General features: G+C 39.8%; 1 protein-coding gene across 1 annotated transcript in view; it reads left to right on the top strand.

Moving 5' to 3' along the window:
- The window catches only part of RAB7A (RAB7A, member RAS oncogene family), a 107587-nt gene that overhangs the window by 83875 nt on the left and 9911 nt on the right, over window positions 1-13801 (top strand). Inside the window, exons 2-3 of the mRNA XM_037033739.1 lie at window positions 4356-4416; window positions 6065-6191. Of these exons, the coding sequence (XP_036889634.1) occupies window positions 4364-4416; window positions 6065-6191 (180 nt within the window). The 5' untranslated portion in view covers window positions 4356-4363. The remainder of the gene's footprint in view (window positions 1-4355; window positions 4417-6064; window positions 6192-13801) is intronic.

Below are 13801 nucleotides of genomic sequence, written 5' to 3' on the forward strand. Positions count from 1 at the left end.
CTTACTGCTGCAGCAATCTCCCTTTCCCTCCCTTCCCTTTCCCTCTCCTATTGAAATTAGGCCAGTTAGTAACCAAACAATGGCCTCTTAAATGTTCAAGTGAGAGGAAGTGTCACATGTCTCTTACTTTCAATCAAAAGCTACAAATGATTAAACTCAGTGAGGAAGGCGTGTTTGAAAGCTCAGCCTTCTGCACTAGTTAGCCAAGTTCTAGATGCAACAAAAAAGTTTTTGAAGATTAAAAGTGGTACTCCAGTGAACACATGAATGATAAGAAGATAAAACAGCCTTATTGTTGTTGATGGGGAGAAAGTTTTAGTGGTCTGGATAGAGGGTCAAACCAACTGCAGCATTCCCTTAAGCCAGATAGAGCGTAATCCAGAACCAACTGTGTGAAGGCTGAGAGAGGTGTGGAAGCTGCAGAAGAAACACTGAAAGCCAACAGAGGTTAGTGAGGTTCAAGGAAAGAAGCCATCTCCATAACCTAAATGTGCAGGGTGAAGCAGCAAGTGCTGATGTAGAAGCTTCATCAAGTTATGTAGAAGATTTAGCTAAGATAATGAAGGTGGCTACACTAAACAGATTTTCAGGGTAGATGAAACAGCCTAATAATCAAAGAAGATGCCAAAAGGAGAAGTCAGTGCTTGGCTTTTAAAGCTTCAAAGGACAGCCTGACTGTTGTTAGGGGTTTATGCGGCTGATGACATACTCACTTACCATTGTAAAAATTCTAGGGTCCTTAAGAATTATGTTGGCCCTGGCTGGTGTAGCTCAGTGGATTGAGCACGGGCCTGCGAACCAGACAATTGCGGTTCGATTCCCAGTCAGGGCACATGCCTAGGTTGCAGGCCAGTTCCTGACATGGGACACACCAGAGGCAACCATACATTGATATTTCTCTCCCTCTCTCCTTCCCTTCCCCTCTAAAGAAAAATAAATAAAATCTTAAAAAAAAAAGAATTATGTTAACCTACTCTCCCTTGCTCTATAAATGGGAAGGGGCAGGAATTGGGGGAGCCTGGATGACAGCATATCTCTTTACAACACAGTATACCGAATACTTTAAGCCCACTGTTAAGACCTGCTGTTCAGAAAAAAGATTCCTTTCTAAATGTTACCGATCATTCACAGTGCACCCAGTCACCCAAGAGATGTACAAGATTAATGCTGTTTTCATGCTTGCTAATCCAGACCCATTCTGCAGTGCATGGATCAATGAGTAATTTTAACTTTCAAGTCTTATTATTTAAGAAATATTTTGTAAGGCTATAGCTACCATAGATAGTGATTCTTCTGATGAATCTGAGAAAAGTAAACACAATTTTCTGGAAAGGAGTTAAAATTCTAGATTCCATTAAGAACATCTGTGATTCATGGGAAGAGGGCCAAATACCAGCATTAACAGGAGTTTGGAAGAAGTTGATTCCAACCCCTATAGATGACTTTCAGGAGCATCAAGACTCCACTTGAGGAAGTAACTATAGGTGTGGTGGAAACAGCAGGAGAACTAGAATGACAAGTGAACCCTGAAGATCTGACTGAATTCTTCAATTTCATATAAAACTTAAATGGATGTGGAGTTGCTTCTTATGGATCAGCAGGGAAAGTTGTTTCTTGATGGAGTATACTCCTGGTGAAGCTGCTGGGAAGAATGTTGAAATGACAAAGGATTGAGAATATTACATAAACTTAATTGATAGAGCAATAGCAGGGTTTGAGAGGACTGACTCCAATTTTGAAAGTAGTTCTGTGGGTAAAATGCTGTCAGACAGTATTGCGTACTACAGAGAAAATCTTTCTGAAAGGAATAATCAATGCAGCAAATTTCATTTTTTGTTCTATTTTAAGAGATTGCCACAACCTTCAGCAACTGCCATCAGTGATCAACATTGAGGGAAGACATTCCATCAGCAAAAAGACTAAAACTCACTGAAGGCTCAGATGATGATTTTCTTTTAGCGTTTAAAGTGGTTTTAATTAAGGTGTTGAATTTACATTTTTTAGATATAATGCTATTACATTTCTAGCTAACAGTGTAGTGAAAACGTAACTTTTATAGTCACTGGGAAACCATAAAATTGGTTTATTGTGATATTTGTTGTGTCCTGATGGTTTGGAACCGCATATGCACTATCTCTGAGATATGCTGATAGGAAAAACAAAAAAAAACCTTGATGTGGTGAAAGCCTAAAGGAAACAGGCTTTGCACAACTCCCCTTACTGTTAATACTGCCTTCTAACTAGCATGAATGGGAGCTTAATAGACAAATGCTGGGGGACTAAGGTACAGTGTCTTCATAGACCAGCTGTGGGTATGAAGCTTTGGCACTGAGACATCTTGAACCTCGAGGTAGGTGATGGGGCCTGATTTAAGTGCCTAGTAAACTCATCTAGCCTTGGCCGGTTCCCACACTGTTTTTCTAAAGCCACGGAAAATGCCACTTTCCGTAATAGGGAGCTTTATCTAATCCTGTTCTATGGAGCAGTGGTCAAGTTTAATATTTCCTTTCAGTTTGTGGTCTTTGGTGCAATACCACTTGATGAAAGAAGACAGTTGACAGCCAAACATCTGGAAACAGCAGAGTATAGCTTAATTACCTAACCTACTCTCATGACCTCATTACCTCTGTACTCTGTTCCATTATTTATTCATCTCTGTGTTTGGCACACATTAAAATGATAGCCAACATTTACCAACTACTGTGTTTTAGTCACTGCTCTGAGCATTTTACTCATTTAGGACATAGAAATATTATTCCTATATTCCTGTCCCAACAACAGAGAGGTTACATGACTTGCCTAAGGTCACGCAGCTAATAGCAGATAGCAAAACCAGAGTAAAAATTTAGGTAGTCTGGGATCAGAATTTCATTATTAAGTCACTCTCCTATAGGCAGAACTATCAGCCTCATCCTTGAGGAAGCTAGGTAGTTAAAGAGGAAACTAAAAGGAGCTTTACTGAGACTCATTCTTGACTGTTTTGTTAAGAATGAAGAAGAATAACACCAGGCCGTTTTGAACCTACTTCTTTACCTATTTGTTTATGTAGAAATAATTATTTTCCCCAGCTCTGCTGAAGGCAGGAGTTGGATGTTAACTTTGTCACTTGTAGCCTCCTACTCTGGCTATTTCAGTGTCTGCTGATGATAAAGAGTGAGGATTTGATGCTCTTTTTGAGGGCACTCATTCAGTGTTGAATTCTGGATTCTAGCGAAGAACACAAGACTCCTATTGAGGATTCCAATTCTCTGAGCAGGAGTGCTCCTTTAACAGTCTTTAGATGTCATTCATGTTGGGGTCCAGAATTAAGGACTCTACTTTTTCTGAAAGTCACTCATTTTCTGAAGTCACTGAGTCAAGTTCTGGGATCTGAGAGGTAATTAAAACCGGAGCTCTAACTCAATAAGTAAAATAGACCATGGTGTGGCCACTTGTGGAAGACGATTAAGCAAAGGGTAAAGGGTATTACCAGAGAGCTGCCTGAAAGATTTTCTGGAAAAATCTGGTTCCAAGAACTTCAAAGTCAAGTATTATTCATGTACTACTCTAATATTTGATAATAATTCTCTACTTGGCACTGGGAATAAAACTGCCTTCATGGAGACTATTAGAAGAGGGAAAAGACAGACAAAATGATACATAAAAATATCAAGTAGTGGTAAGTGCTCTGAAGAAAAATAAGGCAGAATAAAGGGCTAGGGAACAAATGAGGGGTGTGCTGCTTTAAAGTGAACACCTCTCTGAGGATGTGGTATTTGAGCAGACACCTGAAGGGACTAGGATGGAGCTGAGCAACTTGGAGCATTAACCCAGTGGTTTTTAACTGGTGTACTGAAAGAATTTTTAAAACACGCAATACCAGACTATTTTGTCAGCACCACTGACCTTTTTTTCCCTTAGATTGTTAAATAAAAAATGACAACAGCCAACACAATGATAACTATCTGGTGTGAATTAATCAGAGTTACACCTTTTTTCTGTCAGATTGGCAACAAGTATAATATATTTTTTGGTGCGCTGCAGAATTTAATAATTAGTTTATGTGTGCCGTCAGATAAAAAGGATCGAAAATCACTGCATTAACGAAATTCATCCCACATCCTAGCAGGACAGTGAATTTTCTCAGGCTACTCTCAGGGGCAGGATGGCCCTGCCAAGCTTTTTACCTAACTTTGGGATCCAGAATTCTAATGACTGATACTGCTTTCTGTAATAGCCTATAGATGGTAGGGAGATAGCCAGCAGGAAGGCTCAGGGCATAGTTCTCTTGGGGCAGTTAGATGTTTGTGCCTCAGAAAGTGGTTTGCCTTGGTGTTTCCATCCTCCTTACAGTGCTTTCTTCTTTCTTCTTTTAGTTTGAAGGATGACCTCTAGGAAGAAAGTGTTGCTGAAAGTTATCATCCTGGGAGATTCTGGGTAAGTGTGTCTCAAAAGTTTGAGCTAACAAATTGGCTTTAAAACCTTCACCTCCTTGGAACCCATGCCCTCCATGCTGGTATTTGCCGCTTCTCTAATTGTGGAGACATTAGGGCCCTGGGTCTCCCTGCTATTTGGGGGCACAGCAGAAATTTGAATTACTCCTTGTTACACTGTATAACCCTATTTTCTCTGATTTTTGGCATGATTTGGTGAATAGGGTGGCTATTTGAACTCAGCTAATAATTTCTTGGAATCCTTCTTTTTTAAGCTGGTTAGACTAGGGACTCCTGTTTATGTAGACTTGTTGCTATTGGTATTGTGCCTGCCAGATACGGGTTTGTAGTATGTTGTGCAGTTTGGGGTATGTTGTGTCTAAAACTATATCTGCTTTAGGCCTGTATTTGAAAGAAGCTGGGACTAGTCTGATCTGAGATCTACCACTAACTTACTCTTTAGTAGCTGCTAAGATTCTGTGGGTGGCTTTTTAGATTTGGTTTCTGAAGTGACTTTCATAAGTGCATAAGTTTAGGGTTACTGGAGGCTACATATTTTAAAAATAAAATTAAAAAAAAATAAATGTAGGTATCCTCCTCATTCCAAAGATACCTGCCCTTCCTTTAGAAAGGCAGCGTTTTTTCTACCCTGGCTGTTTTTTAAATCACCTGAGGAGTCTGTTAAAAGTGAGCATTTCCCCAGACCAGTGGGCTAAACCTAGTTGGCAATGCTCATTCTCATTTTTTCTCACTCTTTCTCTCCCTCCCTCCTCTCTCTTCTACTCATACACACCTACTTTCTGGGGTTTCTGGTGTGTCATCAGGATTGAAAGGTACTGCTTTTAGGCCTGTGTTAACCCAGACCTGCTGGAAAAGAATTACGAGGCCTTTGTTCAATTATAGATTTCTCAACTGCTTCTCTGGAAATTCTGAGTCACATGGCCTGTGTTGGAGAACACTGCCTTAGACGTATCTATACTTTCAGGTCATCTGCATATGAAAACAAGTATGCTCCTTTGTGGGAAAGAAAGGCGATGTTATTGGCTATAAGGAAGGCTTTGGCATTATATTCAGACTACCCAGAACTAAACTTATCACCAGAAAAATCACACATGGTCTCTTGCTTAATTTTCTTACTGAAAAACATCTCTTGGAGAAGCATACTTGTGAGGTAGATTCTGGTATGGTGAAACATTGGTGTTTTTTTCTGTTTTAAATTTGAAACTTTGAAGCAATGGGTTGGCTGAATTCTATATATATCGCTCGAAGCCAGTGGCTTTCTCTTGGTATTTCTTTCTTGAACTGAATAGTAACCACTAAATAGAGAAACCCCCAAGAGAGCAGAGATATTTTTGGAGAGTATTTGCTGTCATTTTTCTGGAAGGAAAAAAAAATTCTACCTACTGAGTTTCCTGTACCAAAATTTACAAGCATTTTTTAACATCTGGTCCATATATGTATTCTGAGTTTTTATCCCAAGAGAAAAGTACAACCTCAGATGAGTAATGCTGGGAATTCTTCTGTCAGTCCTTTGTTGTGAACCCAGTTCCTCATTCCTCACAACAGGCTTGTACCTTCACAGTTGCAAGTATCGGAATCAGTTTCACTCCCTTCTTAGTTGCTTTATACTTGTGGTTTTTCTCCAATTTCAGAGTCGGTAAGACATCACTCATGAACCAGTATGTGAACAAGAAATTCAGTAATCAGTACAAAGCCACAATAGGAGCAGACTTTCTGACAAAGGAGGTGATGGTGGATGACAGACTAGTTACAATGCAGGTAAGCACGTCTCAATTTGGCCAGCCAAGCCTTGTTAGCTCATTGAGTCCTAACCCTTTATTTCATGTTTACTCCTTTCCCTCCCTCTTCGCAGATCTTGCTTTTATTTTCATGGATGGTTGGCTACATGTAGAATTGCCATATAAAATACAAGACATCAAATGAAGTATGTTCCAAATACAGTGTGAGACACACTAAAAATTTAAGTGGACTCTGTTTTCTGTTTGTTTTGTTGTGTTTGCTAAATTTAGCAACCGATAGGTGCCTTCTTGTCTAACTCTGGACTTCTTGTCCAGAATGTCTAACTTTTATTTTTCTTAGTATCCTCACCTAGTGCTTTAAGCGCCGCCACCCCCCCACCCCCCTCCGCCCCCAATCTTTGTGTCTCTCCTGAGTTCTTACAGCAGTCATGAAATAGTTTCGTTATTTTTCTGGCTCTTTTAATGTAGCCTATCTGTTGGGTAGGCTCTCAAAGTTGTCTTTCTGTTAATCCAGTCCCCCACCCGTGTATCAACTTAATTTTTCAGGGACTTCCCTTTCAACAGGATAAAATACAGATTCCTTATATGGCTTTTTGAAAGCCTTCACTTTCTGGCTACAAAATATTCTTCACTCCTGCCAGTTCTTCCTAATAACGTGCATGTGACTCTGCTTCCATTGAGGCCCCTTTGTCACATATGCACCTTTCATATTAAAATGATGTCCCTGGGTGACTGTCTCCAGATACAAATATAATTCTTACTCCATTGTAGTCCAAGCAAGCACCAGATGCACTGAAATGTTTGAATGATACAGATTACAGGTAGAAGTTTTTACCATGTGTTCATCTCCTGCTGTGACATCCTCCCAGAGGGAAATGACCTGACACTTTCTTGACTTACACACATTCAGGACACAGTTATTCTGGATCTCCCTTCCTGACCTCCCCCCCACATGCACACATAAATGTTCAAAATATAACTAACGTTTAAAGAGGCGGAGCTTGAGAAAAGGACATTTCCAGATTACAGGAAAGAAAAGGGAACTGAATGTTAGTGTTAAACTCAGGGGCACCTGCCATGGTGATTTGCAAATTTATAACAAGTACTAGAGTTTTATCAGTTTGCAGAGACAGGAGATGTGCCTGCACAAGGTGGGGGAGCTAGAACTGAGAATCCCCTTGGATACACATGCACATGTACATATTTGTCTAGGATCTTGGAAGGATGTAAAAAAATCAAGACCAAATACCTCAACCAAAGAAAGTGACAAAGTTTGTGTGTGAAGTATTGGCTTGGGGCTTTGCATCCTTTTTGGAGAACCTCAGTCTCACTGTGTTCGTATGTGTATTCTGAATTTATACTCTACACAGAAGTCTTTGTCTGGAAGACTTTAAAATAAACCATGTCACTCCTGAAAAAAAACAACAAAAATAAGACTACCCTATAAGGGACACTTATAACCCATGGGCAGAAGATGAGCTCATAGCTACCTGAGGAAGTAATGTACCACAAAATATGTTTGCAATGACCAGAGACTTTTGAAAAAGGAATAGAAACCATAATGAAAAGAGATACTATTAAAAAATGAGGATATGGAAAACTTAGCACTTCAGGAAGTAAAAAGAGTAAACTGTAAGAGATGAGCAGATTACCTTGAAGAAAACTCCAAATTGCAGATTATCAAAAAGCAAAATCATGAGAGCAACTAGAGAGAAAAGACAGATTACTTATAAAGGAACAATAGTTAAATAGATAAGTTCTCACCAACAACAGAAGGCAAAAAGGAATGGAATACCTTAGAAGTATTAGGGGTAAAGTACCACCCAAAGATTTTACATGTATATGTTGCTTCGTGTACCAGGAGAAACAGACCTGGAGAAGTAGGCTGTGGTTTTGATAGTCATATGGGCTGATTCAGAAGTCAGAACTTAGCCCCTTCAGGATTGGTGGCCATTATACTAGTCACCTACATACACTGCTAATCTGGGATCCTGGAATGCTGTGCCTCCAGAGTAAATACGTCTGGAGAATGACAGGGCACTGAGTGAAGTTAGGAAAGAGTGGAAAAGAGAAAGTGTTCCTGAGAGATTGAAACAAAACGCTGGCCCTTGTGCTTTTGCAGCCAATTTAAAAGACTAGAACTGAATGAAAATCATCATCTCTATACAAAGGCATCATCATCCTAGGTCTTGAGAAATCCTCATATTTTTCAAGGACTTTTAGCAGCTTACAATAAAAGATAATCCTCCTGGCTGGTGTAGCTCAGTGGATTGAGCACGGGCCTGCGAACCAAAGGACCACGGTTTGATTCCCAGTCAGGGCACATGCCTGGGTTGCAGGCCAGTTCCCAGCAGGGGATGCACAAGAGGCAAACATACATTGATATTTCTCTCCCTCTCTCCTTCCCTTCCCATCTAAAGATAAATAAATACAATCTTTAAAAAAAAGATTAAAAAAAGGTCTGAGATAAGATAAACCTGAGTAGTATGCGTGTGAGATAAACTTGAGTAGTATGCCTGTGTCTATTTTTAGAATTGTGACCCTAATATTAAGAGCGTGTAACGTCCAAATTAGTATAAGGAAACTAGGATTTGAACTGTGTAATTTAAATGTGTAGAGAAAGATTAGTGACTGTTGTTGGGTTTTTAATTCTTATGTTATTTTGGAAGAAGCTAGAAATCAATCAGTAGTAAACATTAGATGGAGTCAAGTATCATGAACAATTTAAAGGTAATTTGCTATGAACCCATAATAATTTAAATGGTATGATATTGTCATAGGTATACAGATCAAGGGAGCAGAGGGCACACCTAACTGGACATTGAGTATAAAGTGGACTTTGAAGAAGGCTAGGGAATGGAGAAGAAGTTACACAGTCAACAAAGTTGAATCAGTGGCTTTCCATTTAGGTGGGGAATAGCCGGAGGGTTGAAGACCTGGATAGCAAAAAGACAAAATCAAAAATTTAAAAAATGAAGAGGTTTTTTTTTTACCTTAGGATTTTAAAATAGAGAAAGCACAAGTCGTAACGATTGGGTAGGAGTCTGCATTTTAAATAAAACATCCGATTAACAAGATTCCAAGAATTAAAATAATAAAGCATAGTCCAGGGGGAGATGTGGATAATGCATAATAGTATCCAATGGACAGATATCAACAGGCAACTCTCAGAAGAAACCTTAATATCCAGTGGCTTGACTTCAGGCAGCTGCAGATTTAAAAGGCTGATGGGGCAGGTTAGTGCTGCCTTAGGCAGGGGGTAAGCTTGCTCTGTTTCTCCCTTCCCCCTTCCCTCCCTCTCACCCTCTCAAATGGTGTAGTTGGAAAAATTTCCCTGCTGTTGTGTACTTAAAGAAATTCCCATGGTCTTGTTGTGACTCCAGATACTTTGTCTGATTGAATAGTGTTTAATAAAATGGATCATTGACTACATCAGTGATGTCAGCCCTGACAAGGCAGATTCCAAGTGCATGCTATGCTGTGAGACCATGATGCATTTGTACTGGCCCAGAGAAATGACAGAAGGACTACAGCAACCCCCAACTGGCCCTCTGGACAAGATTAAGGGGCGGGGGGGGTGGGGTTGATCCAACTGGCTCTTGTGTCATGAGCATTAGATTTAATGACATGGAGGGCCTATAGCCTGTTGAAAAAATAAGGCTATGCAAGTGTCATATATCAAGGATGGCCATTTGGACTTAGCAAACTTGAAAATTGACAAAAATGCTGGTTGGAAATGATTTCATATGGAATATCACAGACAAAAGCACTGTTGTTTTGTATCCCTTGTTAAATGAACTTCCTAGACCAAGAGGGGAAAAAAAGCTGGTCTAAGCCTTTTTTTGGTGACTTTTAAAAATTTATTTATCTTTAGACGGGAAGGGAAGGAGAGAGGGAGAGAAATATTAATGTATGGTTGTCTCTCTTGTGTCCCCTGCTGGGAACCGGCCTGCAACTCAGGCATGTGCCCTGACTAGGAATCAAAATGCAATCCTCTGGTTTGCAGGCCCGCGCTCAATCCACTGGGCTACACCAGCCAGGGCTAGTCCAAGCCTTCAAGGCAGCATTACCTTCTCTGGGACTAAAATTAAACTTAACATAAAATAAAATTCTGTAAATATCTCATTTCAGTGTAAAGTGTCATTTGAAGTTGTTGATCCTAAGCAGCAATAAGTACTATATAATCATCAACGGAACTATAAGGATGTTATGACATCCTTAGAAGCAGAATTCAAAAATATTCAGACTGTGACTCACCAAAGTTACTGAAATGTACAACACGAGTACTCTTTATTGTATTTTAACAGTGATTTGTTACATTTTACTGTAAAGTTATTTAAGCATGTAAGTATAAGTGTACAATTATGGGAAAAAGACTGAAAATCAGCTTTTGCTAGGAATTAGGTAGAATATTTTCAAGCTGGTATTAGGAATGTATTATATTAGTGCAGCTTTTTCATATAGAGACTACTAATTTACTATCCATTGTTGAGCATATGCAATCTACCAATTCTAGAGAAACTTACATGTGGTCAAAAGAAGAGAAGTGTAGTAAGTAAGAATGCTCATTGCAGCCTTGCAAATAACATGATTAGGTAATGAAGTGTGGTATGTTAAGGCAGTGGGATACTACATAGTTGTTAACTTCTGGAAAAGAAGAAAAACAAGTTGCAAAAAGATGTACAGGATCGTACTATTTATGTAAGGCAAATCTTCAAGAGCTATTTACTTCTGTGGAGGAAGGAAAGGGAATGCTATGAGGAATAGTTAACCGTTTTATTTTTTAAAAACTAGTGTTATAATGGCATTGTTAGTATTGCATTAAGAGTACTAGGTGTATATTTAATATAAAATAATAAAATGTTTCAGTTAAAATATTCAAAATTTAAAAAGATAAAATTTAGCCATAGAACACTTCTAAATTTGAAGTTAAATTATTTTTGGAAACTTGCTAAGAAGAACCCCCCTCCACAACTTCCTAGCTTTTAAAAAGTAAATTCCTTACTTTGCCTTCTCTATGCATCTGAGTTCTTAATACGCTGTGCTTCCCACCAAGAGTTCTGTCAATAGTTCTCCTCTTGGGACTCTATCCTAAAGAAGCAATCTGAAATCCAGAAAAGGCTCTGCGTGTTAATGCTTATGGAGTTACTTATAACTGTGGGAAATTGGCAGCACTGTTTTTGTAAAAAAACAGGAATGAAGTTGTTCACTGAGTTTGTTTCCCTAGTTTGTTGAGCAACAGTAAAGATGTGAGTTGTTGCCAGGGCCAAAGCTTTGTTGTTTTGCAGGGCAAAGGAATGGTAATGAGAGAGCATGCAGAGTGATGTGTAAGGTTTCAGCTATGTAAAACCCTACAGTGTACATAGAGTAAGACGAGCTAGTGAAGATGGTCTCTGGGAAGATGCCAAATGTTTTGAGTATTTTTTCTTTTGCTCATCCAAATTACATAATAGTGTTATTTCTCTAATGAAAAATATTTTATTAAATTTGCCCATGCCTAGATTCAAATTTTTCTTTCCTATTTTCTCTTTATAGCAGTAGTTGTTTCTTTCTGCTTTCCTTATTTCCTTCCACCTGTCCCCTTTTATGAGAAAAAGTTCACTTTGCTACCATAAGAGCTACATATTCAGTGTAGAATGTTGAAAAACCAGAAAACCACAAGGGCAAATATCACTGGCAGTCCCTCTTGTGGTTATCTTACTGTCAATAGAGATCCTATTTTGCCTACTCTGTATGTGCTTTGCTTATTATTAGGCACAGGCAGCATTTACTCCCCTGTAGAATAATTAGATTTGAATTTGTCTTCATTGTCTTGTAAACTTACTGTGTTCTTCAGACAATAAGATGCACCTAGGTTTTAGAGTAGGAAAAAAAGTAGGAGGCCCCTACCTCCTGCGACTCTGCTCCACTGCACCTCATTTTCCGGGGGGGGGGGGGGGGGGGGGGGGGGGGGGGGNGGGGGGGGGGGGGTTGCGTCTTATAGTCCGAAAAAATACAGTATATGTAATCCATCATCACATCCTTCTGGTTGTTTGAGTGGTTGCTTTCTGTACCCAGTGTTTTGAGCTATATGCCACATGCAGACATTTATGTAACAGCCTCCTAACTTCAGTACTGCAATTAGGGCCAATCCCTATGGCTGCAAGGACATGTCCTATTTTAAAAAGGTTCTTCTCAGACTAAGTAGTGTGTGTATTGGTTGGAGTTACTTGGGAATGGAGTGGGTTGCCAGGGTCAGGCTTCCTGCTGCCATCAGAAGTGTCGCCAAGGGTATGGTCAACCACATTGTCATGTACTGATTGTGGAGGGCCACGTACATCAGAGGAAAAGGCTGAAGTGGGCTTCTTAGAGCTGCCCTCAGAGGAGTAACCTTTGGGTTCCTGGGAATTATTATTCGAAAGAAAGCTGAGGTATGATCTACCCAGCACTGACACCCCTTCCAACCTGCAGTTAGCCTGGGCTGTTTTTGGCCATCTGTGAGGGAGAGCTCAGCCTGTCTAGTCATGTTGCTGTATTTTATTTTTAATATTTTATGTATGTATTTTCAGAGAGAGGGAGAAAGAGGGAGAGAAACATTAATATATGGTTGCTTCACACATGCCCCCTGCTGCGGACCTGGCCCCGTTAACCCAGGCGTGTACCCTGACTGAGAATCGAACCAGCATCCCTTTGGTTTGCAGGCTAGCACTCAGTCCATTGAGCCTTACCAGCCAGAGTTCATGTTACTTTATTGAATCATCTTGGAGAGTCTTTTTTTTTTCTTTAACTCTCACCTCAGGACATGCTCATTGATTTTAGAGAGAGGAAGAGAGGGAGAGAAATGTCAATTGTTTGCCTCTCGCGTGTGCTCCAACCAGGACCGAGCCTGCAGTGTAAGCATGTGCCCTGATTGGGAATTGAACCCTCGACCCTTTGATTTATGGGACAACACTCCAGCCAACCAACTGAGCCATCCAGCCAGGACTTGCTTGAGGGTTTTAATGCTGCCATTTCCAGCCATCCAGACAGTCACCTCTCCAGGCTCACCAGCGTGACCCTGTTAGAGATCTAGGGCAGTGAGGAAATCCACCCTTGCTCTTAAACCTTGGATGGCAGTGAATGAGATGAAGTTTTTTGAGCTGGTCACTAGTATCTGCTCTTTTGTTTAAAAGCTGACTTTCATCTGTACTCTAGAATGCGTCCCTGTTGTCTTTTGCTTTATCTCTGTGTCAGGGTTTTTGTTTTGCTTTGTTTTTTAAATTGAGGTGTAAATGGAACATACTAGTTGTGGGGAGTGAACTATATACTGTAAAATGTATAGATAAATATATACAATCTGGTGAGAAATCCGCTCCCTATATTTCCATAACCCCCTCCCAGAAAGTTCAGAGTATGTAAATGTTAAGTTTATAGTGTGAATTTTATATAAATATATACTGTATGACCACCACCTGGATCAAGATTTAAATTTTTTTAGCACTCCAGAGTTAATACTCAGTATCACCCCTCATAGAGGCATGCACTCACACATATGCTATTTGTCAGGGTTGTTTTGGATACTCTGGTGAAATATGTTTCCTGAATTCTGAAGTCACTTATCTTTGAATGGCCCCATAATCCATCTCATTTCCTCTGGCATGCTCTGACCCA

This window comes from Sturnira hondurensis, unplaced genomic scaffold (genome assembly GCF_014824575.4).
Source record: "Sturnira hondurensis isolate 20B ecotype Veracruz unplaced genomic scaffold, ASM1482457v3 Scaffold0021778, whole genome shotgun sequence".
Taxonomy (NCBI): Eukaryota; Metazoa; Chordata; class Mammalia; order Chiroptera; family Phyllostomidae; genus Sturnira; species Sturnira hondurensis.